Source organism: Accipiter gentilis, chromosome 12 (genome assembly GCF_929443795.1).
Source record: "Accipiter gentilis chromosome 12, bAccGen1.1, whole genome shotgun sequence".
Taxonomy (NCBI): domain Eukaryota; kingdom Metazoa; phylum Chordata; class Aves; order Accipitriformes; family Accipitridae; genus Astur; species Astur gentilis.
This window is the reverse complement of record NC_064891.1, coordinates 32386383-32406245: the sequence shown is the minus strand read 5'-3', so window position 1 is coordinate 32406245 and position 19863 is coordinate 32386383. Positions and strand designations below refer to the sequence as shown.

The 19863-nt window shown below is 39.4% G+C and overlaps 1 protein-coding gene across 1 annotated transcript in view; it reads right to left on the bottom strand.

Annotated features, from left to right (window-relative positions):
- COL25A1 (collagen type XXV alpha 1 chain) overlaps positions 1 to 19863 on the bottom strand; it is a 317940-nt gene that overhangs the window by 41345 nt on the left and 256732 nt on the right. Inside the window, exons 15-20 of the mRNA XM_049815415.1 lie at positions 18719 to 18772; positions 17135 to 17161; positions 14787 to 14831; positions 9878 to 9910; positions 9678 to 9713; positions 6697 to 6741 (exon numbers count right to left, since the gene is read on the bottom strand). Coding sequence (XP_049671372.1) covers positions 6697 to 6741; positions 9678 to 9713; positions 9878 to 9910; positions 14787 to 14831; positions 17135 to 17161; positions 18719 to 18772 — 240 coding nt within the window. The remainder of the gene's footprint in view (positions 1 to 6696; positions 6742 to 9677; positions 9714 to 9877; positions 9911 to 14786; positions 14832 to 17134; positions 17162 to 18718; positions 18773 to 19863) is intronic.

Here is a 19863-nt window from a genome sequence, read left to right as displayed (position 1 = left end):
GCAAACAGTTAGGTGACAAATCTAAGGAATTTGTGTTGCTACTCTGAAAGATAAAAAACTTTATTGCATGCACTGATTTCTGACCATCTACAATTGTGTATTTGAGACAAATACTTTCAGATTACTGATGTCAAGTCTTTGTGGATGACAAAATACTTGATTTCTGAATACAGCAGAATATTGGACTCTCAGCTTATTCAGCTGTTTTCAAAATTTTGGATTTTTTTTTTTTTTACAAAGGAAAATTAAACTGTGCTATGAAACAGATGCTGTGAAATAGATCCTTATAAGCTCAGTCTTCCAACTAGTAATACCTTTAGCGGAAACAACATCCTGCATTTCAGTTACTTATGTTTTAGCCTTTTCCAGGAAAGAAAATGAGAGCTTTCACAATTTGGAGGATACAGTTTCTGACAGATTAATAAGAACTGCATATATCTCAAAGAACGCCCCAGTAAACACTCCTGACACATGCATACCATCCAATGTTAATGATGATTTCATTTTCTGGCCTTGATTCTCAAAATTAGTTCTGGGAAATTACACATCTACCCTGTGCAACTGATTACTGCCATAACATATGGAAACCAGACAGCTAGGCATGAACGAACAAAGCTAGATATGTAACTACATACACACAGATATATGTTTGTACAGATAGTTCCACTCTCAAAACTGAATACTGAAAATTAATTGCACGGTTGTGTAATTTTATTTTATTTTATATTTTGCCTACCCATGCATAGAGCTACTTCTGAAAACTAGCCCTCCAAATGCAGGTACTAAGTCCTATTCTTTTAGATCAGTTCCCATTTTCACCCAGAACATGCATCCTTGTAGTCTGCTTCTCAGTATCTGATCTATACTACACTGCACATTTTCCTTTGCTGAGGCAGATGACCCACTCTTAAGAACACTATAGGTGAGTGATGAAAGGTTGGAAATTAGTTCACACTTGAATATTTCAACATACATACCAGCTAAGGCAAGTGCATATCAGGGAGAAACCTAAGTTTCTATGAAGCAGGGTTTGAAGCTGAATTCCCACAATTTTCAATTGCTGCAGTTAACATGTTCAGCACATCTCTGTACCCAGGATTCGGAGATGCCTGTCACCAGGTCAGCTGGTCCCTTCCAGCTCCTGAGTTCAAGCTACAAAGAGTTCTGAGTATGGTGACCTATAGAATAAAGATGAACTGAAGCCTGGGCAGGAATATCCGAGTCCTGGAAAAAACGGAGAGATATAGGCCCTGCAGGTTTCCTGGTAACAGTCACTAACAAGGAGGAAAAACAGGAAGAAGAATGGAAATATGGAAAAGGAAAAATGAATTAGGAAAATGTGCTCAGCCTTCCTAAGAACTCCTGGGGGAAAAGGGGAGTTTGAAGAAGTTTCCTATAGGTGGTGAATGGTGTTAACTCCAAAATGAAATGCTTGGAACTACCATTTACTTCAGATTCCCTTCCATTTTGTTACCAGATGACAAGGGCACCTTCTAAACACATGACCTTCAACAACAGTTGCTCTCTTTTCTAAAAGAGTTTAAATAGGAAACTAACTTCTGTGTATCCAGCTTGAAAATTCTGCTTCTCATTTTCTCTGAAAGTTTTCTTTTGTAACGGAACTCACTGGGTGAAAAGAGTATCAACTCTTCTAGAGCTAAAAAAATAAGTTCTGTGGAGCAGCAAGTTTTTCAGTCTTTACATGGAATTAGGAAAGTCACAAGATAAGATCTCTGAATACGAACAGAAAAAAAGATTTAAGAACAGAAAACAAAATTTAAGTAGAGAACAGATGAAAATTAGAACTGCTTTTACTTTCATAAAAAGAAAATTAAAAAACAATTATTCAAATTCCTATACCCTTATCCAGGTTCTTCTGAAACCTTGCTCAGGCACAGTCCCAGGGAAGTGAATCCAAAGTAATTGTATAAAAAGATACAAGATGCTGTATACTGGCAAGTCTATTGAATCAGCCAGTTCCACTGGATTTGAAAATGCCAAAAACTTTCCCTACCTCCCAAAAGCAGAAGGGCTAAGCAGCCTTTCTTTTCTTGTGCCAAATCGTTCAACAGCAGTTTTCACGAACACCACACGATAAAAACTTAGTTGCACTCACAAGCTTTGTTTCAGTATTTATTTTAAAAACAGAGGTAGAAATGCTAAAGAAAAGCCAGATCCTGCATAAAGTGCTGCTAGCGAGAAGAGGCTTGTGTTCCGTGAAGGCTTCCCACTGCAGCGGGGAAGCTGAGGACTGCACTGCCTGAATCCCAGGAAATGCAACACAGTGGATTTGAGAGATGTCTGCCATTACAACGAACACGGGTACGCATGATTTCCATTACGGTGAGTGAGTGCTGCTTTGTCTGTATCATCCCAGGAAAGTTATGAGGTAAAACAGATATATGAAGTTTGTGTTTCACAGAAAGTATTCTGCGTCTGCTTGGTGTCAGTTGGGGGATATCAGAGCGATGAGTTAATATTCTGTGTTTAGGTGCCTTACTCGCTTCCCAAGTGACATGGTGGAACACATTCAGGGGCTCATTAAGTTTCCAGCCATTCCTAAACAGCAACAGGTGCTTGAGAAACGTTTCTCCAGCATGTCACAGACAGCTTCATCACTGTCTTGGAAATAACTGACTGCGCTTGTGTTTCCTCCATGGCACCAACTGACAATGAGGAGAGAACGAAAAAGAACAGGAAGAACTCTCAAAACATCCGCATGTGTGTAGTGAATGGGTCTAGAAAAGTAAGTGATAAAAGACCCTGCTGCATACTCTGAATTCAGATATGATACTTGGATGTCCGTCCAATATTACTGTTCATTCAGACTCCAGTATCACGTTCAACCAAGCTCTAACAGGTTCCCGGGAACATTGATTAATTAATTGAAATGGCATTATAAGAAGCTGAAACTTTCCCAGTGATTAGTATTTATTAATCCTTTAAGTAGTTTGGCTACATGTTCAAGCGTACTGGACTGGATGCCTTGGGAAGCTTCTTCAACCATGAGAAAATGAGATGTAGCTGGAAAGATATGGTCCAGGGCCTGGCCTGGCATTTATGTTTTCACAGGCTGGTTTAGTATTTGTAAAGAGTGCTGTGCATGTGCACAGTTACCTAAAACATTTCATAGTATGGCCTGTCACTGTCGAGAGATTCATTCACAAGAAAGCAAATTTGTAGTTCACCTAACAGATTTAAAGAAAGGGACTTCAATTCCTTACACAATAGTCAAACGGTAAATATTTAAGACCAGAACTACATCCAAGAGTTTCCTCTGTCTCGACTATCCCTATATCTAGATCTTCTTTTCTTTACACGGAAGTACTAGAAGATACTAAAGGAAATTCTTTCAAAATTAGGCAACACGGAGTCTTCTCTTGCCTCTTTCTTCTCACCTGTCTTGAAGATGCCTGTATGTATCAGTCCTTCAACATCCGACAATTCCAATTTATGTTTAGAACATAAAAGCTCTGTAAACATGATCCTCAGACAACTAGTCCGTTCATTTGAAATCACCTGTGTGATTTGAGTTACTGTATATCAAATGGATATGAAATTCTGCTATTTATTTATCTAATTTCCAGAAAATATATTTTCCCCATTCCTTGACTACTTGGCCCGTTGAACAAAAGTTTAAGCTATATCCACTCATCTACAGGAGTTAATGCATTTCAGATGCACTTGCCACCCAGGACTAACCTTTCAAACCCGCTTGGGAAATGTGTTTTATCAATAACTCAGGGCAAAAGCCAAAAAAACCAAATAGAATGTGTTAATTCCTAGAACATCATAGGAAGACACAAATTTGGAGAACGTTCTGTAATTCCAGTTATACAAGACTGAAGAAAGATCAAAAAGTGCAGTGAGAACCCTAAAGATTTTTAGCTGCAAGGGATCTCAACAGAAAATGTTGTAGAAGACTTTTGAGTGTGCATGTGCATGCTTGCATAATGTAACAGAAACTGAAGGGGAAAATACCGCAGAAAACAAGAATAGTAGCAACATAATACCAGCAAATACAAGAATATTTAGTTTTTCCTACTGGGAAAGAGATTAAGTAGCTACTGCCTTGTATTGAACCCTGTCACTTTCTCCTACATGCCCCTGCTAGCGCTTCGCTTGGGTTGCCAGATATCCATCTCACAAAGTTTGGGAATAGCCTGCAAAATCCCTGCTGAGAGCTAATGTGCTGGCACGCAAATGCACGAGAACTCTGTAATCCATTTAAGTCTTAGGAAAAACTTCCCTTATGGAAACTTCTTACAAGCTGTAACAAGTCCCTAGATGTTGTAATGACATTGTGTGACGTTTGTACTATGTTGCATTATGCCACTGCCGCATATCACTATTAAGATAGAATAGCAAAGACATATCTTTGAGAGTTTTATAAAGTCCTGATGGAAACAGACCCCAGAAGCCCTGAAAAAAATGTAACAAACAACAAGGAACAATCAGGCAGAAGGAAAAAAAAAAAAAAAAAAAAAAAGAAGTCATTGTTCCAAATAAGATTCCTTTCAATTTTCTGTGGAAACACCATGATAGCACCAACAGATTGCAAGTCCAGACAATTGGATTCCCTCCATGCTGAAGTTTCTCATGCAGTCACTGTTATTTCAAAGTAGCTCTCAATCAACATCAGTTCACTGGAATTGGGATATCACTAAGGTTGTTCTTGGGAATTGATGAGATGTTTTTACCATGGCGATACATAAATCTTTGCTAAAACAGAGGCTGAGAAAAGGGGCTAAACTCCTGCTTTTTCATTGCTTGTGAGTGCCCATATTCCTAACTCAAGCCATTCTCTATCTGCTACCGCTTCTCATGACACAGATATAGTCTCTGTGACAGAAAAATCTAGGCTTTTTTCTACAGGCTCCTTAATTAAACAGAGTTTAAAAACGCCTTGAATCAAACAGCACCCATCCTGCAAGTCTGATGCGACCAGATCTTCTTTGCTCTCTCCTATGCATGTTCTGCCAGCTTGCTTGTTAGCACCCTAGGGTGCATCTAGCCACCTCGATGCAGAATTGCACTAGATGGAGTTTCTTCACCGGACCACAACTAGTCTCCCTCTGGCCTGGATTTTTAATAGAAGCTAGCATTCTCCTCAAGGATTAATATTTGACCAAATTATTCCATTTCATTCTGCAGGCAACTACTATTTTTCCACTGTATCCACTGACTTCTGAAACAAATTTTCACTGGGCAAAACTGCCACGCTTCATCCATTTGTCACTTCGCGTCTTGCCTTTCACGTGAATCCGAAAGCTGCCCTTCTGAGCCGTTCTTACCACCAACAAATAAAGCTTAACAGTAATAATTTTCCCAAAGCAGAGACTCAGATTTAGACTTTTTTCTTTACTTGATGATATGCATAGACAGGCATGGTCTGCATGAACACAGAGTCCCCAAAGACCAGCCATAACTCCAGCTGGTTTTGGCAAGTGCCCCCAGAACACTGGCACTGACCTCCAACTGGGCTACCTGTTTGCGCACTGTTAAAGTAAACAGTATAAGGATTGCTGTCAAAGGTCTTAAAAAAATACAGTTTCGTCACACAAAGGACTCTGCTCCTACATGATCTTCACTAGTCAATATAGGGTTCGTTCTCGCAGAAAATGAACAACCTCCCTGGGAACTATATTTTCAGGTATTACAACATACAAACTTTAATATGCATGTTCAATTCTTCCCATAATTCACTAGTAACACAGAAGGGACATTATGCTTCAATACCGTGGCTATTCACAGGTCCCTTGATAAAACCACTGCAAATGTTACATTCCACGAGATAAATCCTGAATCCTACCAAAATGGACAAGAGTTTGGCCTCTGACTTATCCCCCTTGTTATTGGAGAAAGGATATAAACTGTCTCCTGAGGTATACATAGGCCCATGCCAGAACGCAAAGAAAAAATTTCAAGGAGATTTTGTTTTCTGAAAGAACAGTCTTTGCCACGAAGGAGAAGCAACCGCTCTAATCCGCACTCAGAATATGTGAAGCCACTCTCTTTGTGCAGCATTATAGAGTTACAGCTCAAACTGTGCAAGTGTCTGCAACTCCCAATGCAACCACTTATGCTAGAACTACACCAACCACATGTCTTTTGTATCAACGTGCCTAAAGATCCCAGACAAACCGGAAGCCAGGGACTAAACCAGGTATTAGGTCAGGGACTGTAGCTAATACTGAATAGAATCTTATTAAAACATTTTGACTGGTCAGTGGAATCACTGCTGTGTAATGGAGCACAGAGTATTTTTGTCGACAGAGCCAGTTCTCCGCAGCCTGTGTATAATTAATGCAGTTCTCTAGCTGGAGGCATGGTCAATTCAGTAGACTATTGCGACTGGAAAGCACCCATCAGAGTGGAAACCAAGTAAAACTTTGAAAACAAGCCTCTTCCATTAAAAAAAAAAAATAATAAACCCCTACTATATTAGATTATTTTTTAAAGCGCTAGAATGCAATGTTCTACTTCACATTTTAATGTAAGATGTACTGTTTGCTTACTCATTGACACTTTAATGAATTTTCCATGTGAAACCTTTCTGTGACAATCCTCAGTTCAATACCAGAGACTCAGAAGAAGATACAGCACAAGTACAGTAAGTCCATTTTAGCCACATTCTTGCAGTCTCCCCCTCTTTGTGGTGTCCCCCCAATACGACAGAGACTACAGTTTATTTACCTTTATCCCAGGGAGTCCAGGAAGCCCAGGAAGACCTGGTTCACCCTATACAGGAAAATTACATAATATTACAGACATTATTCAGTTATGGTCACGATCCAGTGAACACCCCTGTATATTCTGCAGCAAGATAAAAGAGCATAGATGACTGCTAGTCGGTTCAAGCAGGACCGATAATTTTCAAAATGAGTGCCTTAAATGTACAATCAGTAAGAGTCTTGTTAAGGCTCTGGGAACCTTGGATGTAAAGATGACACCCAGGCTGAAATTCCACATCAGGAAGGCCAAAAATGAATTCATGTTAGCCTTCACCAAAAGAGAGGAAAACAAGCAGCACTGGTTCATTTTACACGCTGCCGTTTCAGTTCCATACTTAGGATGGATGTTTAATTCTGTTCCATTTTCGACTCTGAGCTAAACATTGTGCTGTGTAGCTGTCTGATTTAGCTACAAAGCGATTCAGAAGAGCTTGGTTTAAATTGTGCAATTCAGGCAGGACTGCCTAATTGTAACCGGGCCATCATTTTTATAGAGCTATCCGTAGCATCTTTTCAGTCCTTGCTATTTATCTGTGAATATACATGCTGTTATGAAGGATAGTAGGAGTGTAACCTTCTATTGCTTTACTCAGAAATGCCTTGCTTATTTAACATTGCAATGAAAAGACCTATAGAACTGCATTTGCAAGGGTAATTTTGTAACAGGAATTGAAAACTGAATGTATTAATTTTGAAATTAAGTTGATACTAGTCTAGAACAAGAATGACAACATTTGCACAAATGGCCGTTTTGAGATAGCTAAATGGAAAGATGTTGTCTAGGGAAATAAAGATGATGAACAGAAAAAAAAAAAAAAAAAGAGCAATAACACATGAAGAAAACATTATTTTAAAGGCTGGAGATTTTATTTTAATACAGAGATGGATTCTAACCAGCACCTTGGATCTGAATATTCCCTGAACCTTCTGGAAGCTCAGGTCTGAACTCTGAAGCCAACTTTTACCTTTATAATGAGTTGAACTATATTCCAGATTTTGTACACTTCAGAGCTTTATAGAAATCCAGATTTCAACTCTGTGGTTTGGGCTGATTCATACAGAGTGTGCTATTAAAATATTTTACGTGTGCGTATACACACAGAAATACATTCATACACTCACATATACACATGTATACAGACACAAACATAAACACATGTATACATAATATAGATGTTCATCAGACTACAGTACCCAAAGACACCTCTTTGAGGGCGTAATATTAAATAGATTTGAAGCGCTAATAACAAAATTACATTCTGCCACAAACTGAAAAACATAATAGAGGGTCTGCAAATCACTTTACCAAATGGAGTGATTTTTAAATGTTCTACTGATAATAGCTGCTTTGTCTATTTCATTTACTCCATAATTTTAACTGTTCACATTGCCTAAAAGCACAGGAAAGATTCCAGTCTCAAATATTAACTATACAATCAGATGAAAGAATAGAGGCTAGGATACCATTTTCAACAGATACTATTATTTCTTGATATGTTGCTTAACACTTTCTAAAGCAGAAAAGGAGTTGTCACTCTTGCAAAAGGATAACCCTATAAAAGGCCTCCACTGCACTCATTCCTGACAAAATGCTAGCTTGAAAACCCCACTCCTTTGTCTTCAGGTTTCTTATTTGAGTAGCCATACATACCCCGCTACTACTGCGACCTTTTCTCATCTAATTGCGGAGGCACTAAATTTCACTTCTAAGCACAGCATTTGAATAATTATAAGTGATAATCTATTAGTATTGTTGCAGTAGGGCGCTGTTTAGTCTTGGGACAGAGCTGACCACCATAGACCCACACATAACAAGCAGAAGGGATCCAGCAAAGCCCGTTCAGAATCGTAGTAATCTAAAACAATTAAAATGCGCCTCAAAGACACATTAAACAACACGAAACACAATGAAATCACTAATGCTTCATTAGAATTAGTATTGTAAATGAATGCATAGTATTTTCTTTTCTGGACCTTTCCTGATGCAAAAAATCTGAGTATGATTTATGAGAAGAATGATTTTTGAGGAAACCAAGGCTGTATACTAACTCCATCTCATAATGCTCAGATTGGCAGGGCAGGTCATTCCATCACCTCTGCAATACATATGGCACACAACAGCCTTGACAGGCCATTGAAATATCATCACATTTCATTTCATGTCGGTAATATTCAGGTGGACAGCTCTGGTTCCCTCATTGTCTCTTCTCTTTGCCCTTTTACCAGGTCTCCCAGCAGGACCTGCCTCCTGCTCTCATAAAAGGCAGCTGAAGGCACAGCATTCACTGTGTTCAATGTACTATGGATTCAACGAGGAAATTCCCCAGCTTCAAAGGGCCTCATGCAGCACAGAGTCATTACAGCTCCTGCTGGACCTTTACTTGCAAAAGCAGCCTCAGCTACACAGCACCCAGGGGAATTTCTTCCCCTGGAAAGAACAGAGCGGCATTACCTGGTCTATGTCCTTCCCAACATACCGCGTGCCTCTGACAATTCGATCCCCCTTACAGGTATATGGGAAAGGGATTCTAGTCAATATTTATTTTCTTCCTACTGAGAAGTAATAATGTACCATAATCTGAAGGTTAATATTCATTCAAACGTGCAGGGTTAACTTCTGATCACTCAACGAGCACAGCCATTCTTTGTTAGTCTCACCAGCTGCAACTGGGTAAACTTTCAATGCAAGAAGCGTTCCGTGGCTAGGAGGGGAGATGGGTTAGTCTAATATTGCTTTTTCTGTTAATTAGCATCATCATTCCTGTGCTTTTTTAAAATACAAAATGATCATACACCGAATTTGTACACGCCTTGGGCTGTTAATTAGTACACGCCTTGGGCTCATCCTAGTACGGGTAAGTGCCAGTAGTAACATCTGTGTAACATCGTTTATCACAAATCCAACAGAGAAGAAAAGGATAACTGGACATTTCCAACTAATACCTTTTGTCCAGGCCGTCCAGATTCACCAGGTTCACCCTAAAAGAAAAGAGATGAAAGACATGAGATCTGACAAAATGAACGAAAAATAGAGCTGGGGAAAACCATATCGTTAACAGTACCCAAAATGTCTGCGACACTACAAAGTAACACAGACCAACCACCCCTATTCTCCCTGTACAAGTGCTTTAAAACTGAATTACCTTAATTCCTGCAGCAGAAGAACCGGGGTCACCCTGATACAAAATCCACAAGAAATAATCACACTTATTACATATACAGTTTTTCAGGAAACAGATATAACAAAACATGCAAGAGTATAGCAAGATTATATAGCAAAATAACTATATAGCAAGATTACCTGTTCTCTGTGCTGCTACATAGGAATTTACCCAATAAATTAAATCAGTGTGATTCAGAAAAAGAACAGTATTGTTTTCAAGAACTTGCAGAGAGATTTAGTTTCACTCATCCAAACAGCATAATAGTTAACCTCAAATTTCACAACTAATAATGTAGATGTAATAATTGCAGATGTTGTATAAATGTACTTTATAAAGCCAGAAGATGGGACATGCTTTGACATCTCTAAATTGCTGATATACATTAAAAATAATTTATTGCCATTTACAAAGAATATGAGCAATCTTTTTGACCTAATTCTACAAATGGCAAGCATCAGGTCGACAAAGGTTTTTGTGCTAATGAAGGTTTGCCTTGAAAAAAAAAGCCCAGTGACCTACGTGTTTATCCCCATCGGGACAGGTCACAGCTCTATTTCCGCAGCTCTTCAGCATATTTAAACTGACAGTTTAATGCAGTTAAGTGTTATAATTTACAGGATGAGAGCGCCATGGTAATTTACGTATTCAGAAAAGGTCTCTGTTCTGAGGAGGCATATAGCATTCAAAAAGTTTTGCCTGTGTTTTGCTGGGTTGACTGGATTTGATAGGCAGTGATACGCACAAGGGCAGAGGATCGTGAGTGACCTGAAGTTTTGGGCTTGTGTGGCGCAGTTTTTTTGGTAGCGGGGGAGGGGCTGCAGGGGTGGCTCCTGGGAGAAGCTGCTAGAAGCTTCCCTGGCCCCAAGTCGCACCCGCCTCTGGTCCAGGCCGACCCAAACAGTGACGGTGGTCGCGCCTCTGGGAGAACAGATTTAAGAAGGGGAACCTGCGGTGAGTAGGGGGATCGGAATGTGAGAGGAACCCCTCTGCAGACCCTGAGGTCAGTGCAGAAGGAGGGGGAGGAGGGGATGCCCCTGCAGCCCGTGGTGAGACGGCAGGCTGTGTCCCCCCAGCCCACGGAGGGGAGCTGGGAGCAGATGCCCACCTGCAGCCCGGGGAGGGGCCCACGTCGGAGTAGGGGGATGCCCCAAAGATGGCCGTGATTCCATGGGGAAGCCCGCGCTGGAGCAGTCTGTGCCTGAAGGACTGCAGCCCATGGAAAGGACCCGTGCTGGAGCAGTTCGTGAAGGACTGCAGCCCATGGGAGGGACCCATGCTGGAGAAGTTGGTGGAGAACTGTCTCCCGTGGGAGGGACCCCACGGTGGAGCAGAGGAAGAGTGAGGAGTCCTGCCCCTGAGGAGGAAGGAGCGGCAGAGACAAGGTGCGATGAACTGACCCCAACCCCCATTCCCCGTCCCCCTGTGCTGCTGGGGGGACGAAGTAGAGAAAATGGGGAGTGGACTTGAGCCGGGAAGGAGGGAGGGATGGGGGGAAGGTGTTTTAAGATTTGGTTTTACTTCCCATTATCCTTGTTTTGATTTGTTTGGTAGTAAATTAAATTGATTTTGTTTCTTCCCTAAGTTGAGCCTGTCTTTCACCCATGACCATAAGTGGTGAGTGATCCCTCCCAGTTCTTGTCTTGACCCATGAGCCTTTTCTTTATATTTTCTCCTCATCCCACTGGGGCTGGGGCTGGGGAGCAAGCGAGCAGCTTTGTGGTGCTTTGTTACTGGTTGGTCTTAAACCATGACACCTGGCCAAGGAAGCTTTTAGCTCCCAGTTTTGTACAACTGGCACAGGATCCTTAAAATTCTTGTATACTCTGCTGCATTTTTTTTCTTAAATGACACGCCAAACAAAAATGAAAATAACTAAATTAATGAAAAGTTTGCTAGTCAAACTACATGCTGTTGAAGATGGCCAGAGTGCTTATATTTGAAGAACTGTCTCATTATTCGTTATTCAAAATAATTTTGGACTGTTCACTGAAAGTAACAGGTTCCTACACAGTAGCAACTTTAAGCTCCCCAGCAACCTGCTAGCGATTTACATAGGTAGCATAGGAGCCAGAACTGTAATCCACTTTGAGGATGTATAAGCACAGTATAAATGATTTTTATACTGATTGTTCAGCAACGGTGCAGGAAGAGTTCTGTGAATGCCATAGTTTTAAAGTTGGTTTGTGTATGGGGGCTTTTTGGTAATAGTTTCATAAAATTAAATGGTAGCAGATAACATGCTCACTGCTCTGAAGAATAGGGATAGATTTCCTCTACACAGTTACTGCAGCTTGCTCTCGTGTGAACAAAACATAAAAATCAGTATTATGAAAGATTGATTCATGTTTGGAAACCTGAGCTGCTTCATTTTGATAGACGTGCATGAGTGATACTGCTGGTATCCCTTACAAGCGTGTACAACTGCAAAGCCTCAAGGACTTTTTATAGCTATAAAGTGGCAAAGCAACTGGTAAGAGACATTCACCAGTTAAACATTTTAAAGGATAATGATAGATATGGGGGAGATAAGACACAATATATTTATAAACCACCTTCATGCAAGAATGAAAATTAATACGTGATTAAAGAAAAAGTTACGGTACAGCATGTTCAGTTCTCTGATGAGTCAGGCAGTTTGGAAATGAAGAAATTTTAGCAGGGGAATATGCACACAGGAGGAGGATACTTGGTAATTTCTAGGGACCGAGGCTACAGTAGAAGAGTAGAAGCAAAAACTCAAGTCTGGCATTGACACTGTCTTCAAAGTAAGACAATTCAGCAAAGACAGTTTCTTTCTTAAGTCGCAGGTCAAGAATTAGGCTACCAAGTCTGTATTTCTAAAAGCCACTAGGTACAGCAGTTCAAAAAACAAAGCTACACTAATGGCACAAACAGGAACCCATTCCTAAACCAAGTCTGAAACTGTCGTCACCTGATCTCTCTCACCATATAAACGAAAATTTAGTATTTATCTCACAGAAACATTAAGCTGCTGCTCTTCTATAAGATCTGGATTTTTTTTTTTTTTCTGGGTGGCAGATTGTGTTGCAGGCAGCAAAAATGGAGGAAAAATAATGAAAGTCAACTAAGTCACAGTTCTGCTGACTGTTGTAAAAATTCCCGCAGCGGATTCTAGCCTCTTATGCTTAAAGCAATGCACTCCACACAAACAGCGTACATTCCCATGTCACCACCCCACCTCTGAAACTTATGTGAAACCTGGAAATGGGAGACTTCAGTATTATGAAGTTCAACAAGTTTATTGAAATTTCTTCAGGTATAGCAATATAAGAAGTCTCCTGATGACCTATACTTTCCACAAGTTGATCCCAACTAGACTGCCAAACTGTTGAAAGCTCACACAGAAATATTTAAAACATTATACCTGGGGAGAAAGCATTACCCACTGAAAGAATGAGAGAACTTTTTCTTTCCTTAAACAAGATCCCAAGCAGGGAGATGTGCGTACCGCAGACCACAGTGCAGTATGGGCATTCTAGTGGATACAAGCTCGCTCTCACAGCTGATAAAGTAGAAAAGCAACAAGTGAAGCTGCACTAGGCTTCCCAGAGAGATTGTAAACTTTGCATTTACTTGTTGCAGGACTACCTATCTGAACAACAATCTCAAACTTGCTAAGAGATTATATTCTTGAATCACATAAAAGGGGATCAAGATGATGTTACTGGCATACATTGTGTAAGGAACTAAATAAGGTTCTTAAGACTTTCATCTGGGTTAACAAGCATGACTGCAGATAAAGTATTATTTAAATGAACTCTGGGAATCAAATAACTTGACTATTCTTAAATCTAATGTCTATTTTTAATTGCTGATTTTAGAATATGCCCCATAAAATCCTTGTGTTCTTGAAAGCATAGCTTTACTCTGTCCAAATGATAGGACCTGAGAGATTTGCATACATTCCTTACCAGCTTGATAAATCCATCATAAATTTCTCCTTGCACTAAACTGATGCGAGTTGGTTAAGCAATTACACATATAGGGGAACAAGAAGAAATTTTTATGATTCTGCCCAAGTGTAGGCACTAAAATGAATGTTTTAGAGAAGCATATGAGTTCCAAAGAGATGTCCAGAAAGGATCGTTACGACTGACCCTTCTTCCTGTGCAACAGAGGCTTTGCTCTGACTGCTAAAGACTATGACTTGTGTAAGTAAAGCACATTTAAAAACTCAAGTTCTTTTTTTTTTTTTTTTTTGCAGTGATGCAGCATGAGTATCACATAAAATAAGTCAAAACTAGAGTAAAATAAAATTTTGACATCTACTCTGTAGTGACTTCTACGACACGGTACTTTGTAACAATGAACCAACAAGGTATTAGGTGAGGTTATTGCTGACGTTACCTGGCAAAAAGATTTAAAACAAAGTTTTTATCTTCAACTCTCAATTGTGCAGCTGGCAATCTGGAAGGAAGTTACCTATCATGATACGATATTTTTTGTCCCACATTGGTTTGGTCCCTCTTTGTGTTCCCTTGGAACACAAAAGGGGAAAAGTAAAAAGATATATCAGAAATAGCTGTAACTCAGCAGACCTCGTTCCAACCGTCTGGCAGGTTGTGACCAAAGTTTCCGTATGATGCAAATTTCATCAAGGAGGAGTGCTAAATAGAGACATGCTGATGTATCCTATACTGAAGCTGCGGCTGTATAAAGTCAGGAATTTTATGCTTAATTGGATAGAACAGTAACATTTTTTCTGCTGCTTATAAAAATAAACTCAATTGAATCACTCAGCATCTTTAAAAAAATAAAACAGTTTAAAATGCATTTTTCTTTTGATCAAATTATTATTTTCATTAGCTGGTTATACTGTAAGCATGCCTAAAGCACACATTTTCTTCTCTACTAATAAGTAGTTTACCTTTTCTCCTGTGTCACCCTTCGGTCCATTTTCTCCAGCATCACCCTATAATTAAAATACATATTATTTTTTAATGTGTTTACGTAAGCACACGGCATGCAGAGAAGAGTCAGCATTCCGACATAATTAGCAAGATAATTTTGTTAATAAGACAGTCAATCTCTGTATGACACAGATAGGAAGCATGGTTTATATAGCTGTTTTGTCTTATACAGTCTTCACTATAACTGTAATCCCTTTCACAGGCCCTCAAAAAACCCCACAAACTATCAAATAAGTACCTGTCAGTATAGTCTACAGACTTCCCCAGTTCACTGTCGTTTAGCAAGGAAGGAATAATTTCGTGATGATTCAGCATTTTAAATTACCAGTACATATGGTTTTTTCCAACACAGAGACATTCGCATAAATGCATCTAATCAAATTCAGGTAACAGTTACACAACTCCAACACTTTTTATTAGGATTCTCAAGTAATTTATGGCATATACTCTCTGAGTCTGAAGTCCTTCATGAATGGTTCACAAACTACAAAAGCTTCACTGAATGCCACTCCTCCAAGAAGCCACCAAAATGATTGTTATATCTACATAAATTCTATACATTGTTTCTTGTTAACAAAGTGGTGTTCAGATAACACTTTTTTGTGGCTGGGTAGACACTTTTTACTTTAAAAACAACTTTGTAAAGAAACAGTTTAAAAGATTTATCTATAAAAAGACCCAATTTCCATTTTTAGTCACATAGCTACGTAAGTTGTCCAGACCACACCAAAAAGTCTTCTTTATGTATGAAACTATAGGCCAAAAATTTCTGTGGGACGTGAGGTTCATGTAAAGTGTAAGAAATATTTAAAATGCCAACAATATTGATAACTGTTGAGTCTAAGTATGCTAAAAAACATTCTAGCAGGTCTTAGTCAGATAACTGGTAGTAGTACTCAAATTACAATGTTTATTCAGTATCTGTCATATTGCTCTGAAAACCTTGAAGTAAAATTCCATTCAGAGAACTTAGAGACCATTTTGTATATCACAGTCACTGACACGATGGGAACTAGCTAAGAATCTAGCAGCACTTAAAGGGCTTGATGAAACATGGAAACACAAACCAGTAACTGTTAGGAATGTCATCCCAGCTTCATTCAACATGATAAAGCATACTGAGGGCATTTATAATTATGGGGTTTTTAGGAAAAAAGAATGATTATAGAAAAATATCACGATTTTAAGTAACAGAAAATCAGTATATGTTAAAATTTATAGTTATTCCTCTTGTATCTGAAAACAAAGGATTAGTGAATTTTTCAGCAAATGTAATTTTAACCAAAGCAATGATTTAATGAAAAGAGATTCCCAGTCACATACTTCTACGTGTGGGGTATATACTTTCAAGAATTCCCTGGATTATTTTTATGATGTGCTTTTCAAAATGTGAAATGAATTGCCTTTGCAAAGCATGCTTCCAGCTGCTATTACATGGATTTACACAGATCTGGAAGTGAAATTCAACTGCAGCTGCAAAGACATGGGTAAACATTTCTCAAGAGCAAATTGCACCTGAATATAAGCAACTTTTAAAAAACATGTCTCAGCGTACTCGCAGAAGACGAGGCTGCGTACGGATTCCTATTCAAAACAAGGCTTATGCCATTTCTCAAACTGCCCTTGTACAGATGCAGAAGCTGGACCCTCACACAGATGCTCCTACTGGCCACTCTCCCTGGATGAGCAGAATGACACCCATGTTTTGCAGCATGGAGCTTGTCCCACCCCCTCATCTTGTCTTGCCATAACTGTGAATGTCAGAGAAGTAACTCCTCGCTAGCTCTTTGCCAGTCAGAGCACCGTTAGTGTACCATTTGTGCTGCTGGTACCTCTCCAGACACTCTATAGCCTAAGCTCATCAGGGCAGATTCCCTCGCTCTTTCTTAAACGGATCCAAGCAAGAATGGAGGGCTTCACTTTTAGCACGTGGAGAACTGGCTACCCATAATCATTTAGAGTCTGAAACCAAGTTATGAGAAATGTGTGGATCTCTCATTTACTCCAACAGGCTGATCTTTTTCTGAGACTAATCGTAGTTGGGATTAGTTGCACAGTTGCTCAACTGTGCAGCCTTTAACACATGACCACGGCTCTCTGTGACTAATCCCACTGCAGTAATCTCTCAGATCAGTAACTTCCATTAGTAGGTATTATTTGACACTCGTAAAGGCTGCACAATGCCACTCAAGTTTTAGGTAGTAGCTGTATTTATTTCTTTTAAAACTACAAATCAGTGCATTGGCAATTCTCCAAGCAGTTCTCCAAAACAGAACCACCACAAAGGAAGTGAAACAGGTCTCACCTTTTCTCCTCTTTCTCCAGGGTCACCCTGATGAAAACAATTGGAGCAAAGAAGTCGTAAGTTACTAACACAAGCAAAAATCAAAGTGTTAGTATTACTATCAGTAATAATACTGAATCATTAGTATGTCAGTTACTAACAATAATATCACTACTGATGACATTGTCTCAGATGATAAAATCCAACAAGAAAATCTTCAATAAAGAATAAATTTAATAGAACTCAACAGACAATATATCTTCGACATAATTTTAAAAGCTTAATGATTTGCATTTAAAGACTTTCCCCTTCCCCCTAGATTAAACCCTGACAAACAGGCATATGTCTTTGTGAAGTGGCCTGCCAGGACCTAGGTGACTCCTACATTTGGTTCTCCTTATTTTGGGAATGAACAAAGGAAAAATCCAAAGGCTGAATGTGAGGGGAAAGTCTCATAATTCTGTTAATGGCTTAGAAGGCTCCTCAGGAGAGACAAAATGCCTTAAGTGTCTTGAACTAACTCATAACTGATTCCGAGCAAAGAGCCTTTGGTGCTCCTTACGTTCCCTGTAACAAAAAGATGGCTGCTTATAGCCATCCATTATTTTTCAAAATTGTAACTTGCTTGAAAAACTGGTCCAATGGCAAATGCACTTTTGCACACCAGCCTGACCCTGACAACTCATCTCTGCATTTCTGGCTCAGAACTGCACTCTGGCTCATCTCTGCCCCTTCGGATGGCTGGCAGTTGCTAGGCAACTCAAAGACTACAGCTGTGAATACGAATTAAGCATCAACTGCCATAATTTGGCTTCTTCTGTATACAAAGTAAGAAAAGGTCATGCTCCCAAATGGGTTGTTTTCATTCCTGATGGACAAGCAGCCAGTCAGTAAATGTAAAGAGCCTGCCTTGCGTGTCTGTCAGCAGCAGCGTGATGCACAGAATCAGCTGAGGAGCACATGTGCACCAAAGACGCACGCTCGCAGCTGATGGGATTAGAATTTAGCATTACCCGTTCCAAGAGGCCTACAGATCCCATCATCTCGGATAAGGCGAGCTTTCTTTTAAACGAAGTTATCACAAGCTTTATGTTCTGTTTGACTTGTCCAATATTAAAACAGCAGAACAGATTATTTAACGGTAAAATAAGTGCAAAGAGACATTCTTATGTAATTATGCTCCTAATGAGGCTTTTTTTGCTAACTTCCATAATAGCAGGATCGGACCTCGAGACTTAACCCTGATATTTGTCAAAGAATTGACCACAGTCATTCTTGAAAAGAAGCCTGAAACTCATTGTAAGGAGCGTAAACAAAGCCTTTCTGAAAAGGTCCCCAAATTCCCAAACACTTGCAGGCATATTGCATTCAATTGGCAGCGGATGCATATGCGTCACTGCCACTGACTGGAATTATACATGCACAGCAGAAGAATATGCTTCTTTATGGTGAAATGTGTAAAGCCTCTTACAGCACTGATCACTGGAGGGAGCAGATCATTAAAAGCCAGTCAGAATATAAACCCAAGTTGGAAAGCATGACTGTCATCTATACACGCACTCGCGTACTGTGTGCTTCTGGTTTTAATCCATTTCTAAAACCAACCTTAAGCCCTGCTGCTCCCTTCTCTCCTGCTATGCCAGGCAGACCAGGTTCACCCTAAAGGCAAAGAAAACAAAAGATGGGGTGAAGAAAGACATGATGAAGTATATTAACAGCATTTCCCCTACTGCCTCATGTTGGGTAAGTAATGACAAACAAAATTGAAACAGACTCTGTGGATACGTACTCCACAGTTGGGCACTAAAATGCCTTATTTCATCAGTTAGGGTGGATTAACTCTAACTCCTGTATGGATAAGAAATAATTCTACTGAAGATAGCGGAAATACACAGATGTCAAACTAAGCAGAAAACAGAACTGCGAGGGAGGTTGGAACTAGATGATCTTTAAGGACCCTTCCAAGCCAAACCATTCTATGATTCTACAATTCTGAAAAGCTGGCCAATTAACCTTAGGAGCATAGTCTTCCCAGCAAGACTGCCAATGCTTTCCTCTTCTCTACAACTTAGAAATACTATGAGAAAGGCTTATCTTAAATGATTTTGACATTTGTGCTTCTGGTCTCATACAGAAGGCCGAGATAATGAAGAAAAATCACAAGAGTCCATTCCAGAAATGGAAGAGTTTGGAAGAACAGACAGCTTTTGAATTTTTAAAATATATTTTACTTGTCCATTTTTCATACTCTTATACTACTGGCTGAAAAGCAGATTTAAAAATTTTCAGCATTACATCAATATTCCAAATTTGGGGTATGTTTCATGGATAGTATATATATTCTTCCACAGTTCAAGGAGTCATAAATAATTTTCATAAGTCAATCAACGAATAACAATTATTTACAAACTTCTTTTTCCCCTCAAATTTAAGAACAAAAAACCCCGATCAAACAAACAAACAAGAAAAATTACGAAACAAACCCCTAAAGACATTTCCTAGTGTTTATTTCCCAGATTTATGGAAAAAACACAGTTATTATTTGTTTTAGGTAAAATGATAAAGCAATGGTTAAACTTTATTGTAAAAGAACCAGGGTTGATGGTTTATTATGTAAAACCTACTGTGGAAGTATGTCTCAGTTTCACAAGAAATACCTATCATCTTCTTTGGTAACCCTCATGTACACAACTGCATTGCACTTCTGGGGCAGCAAAGCATGTTAAAATAACATCCAAAAAAAAGATCTG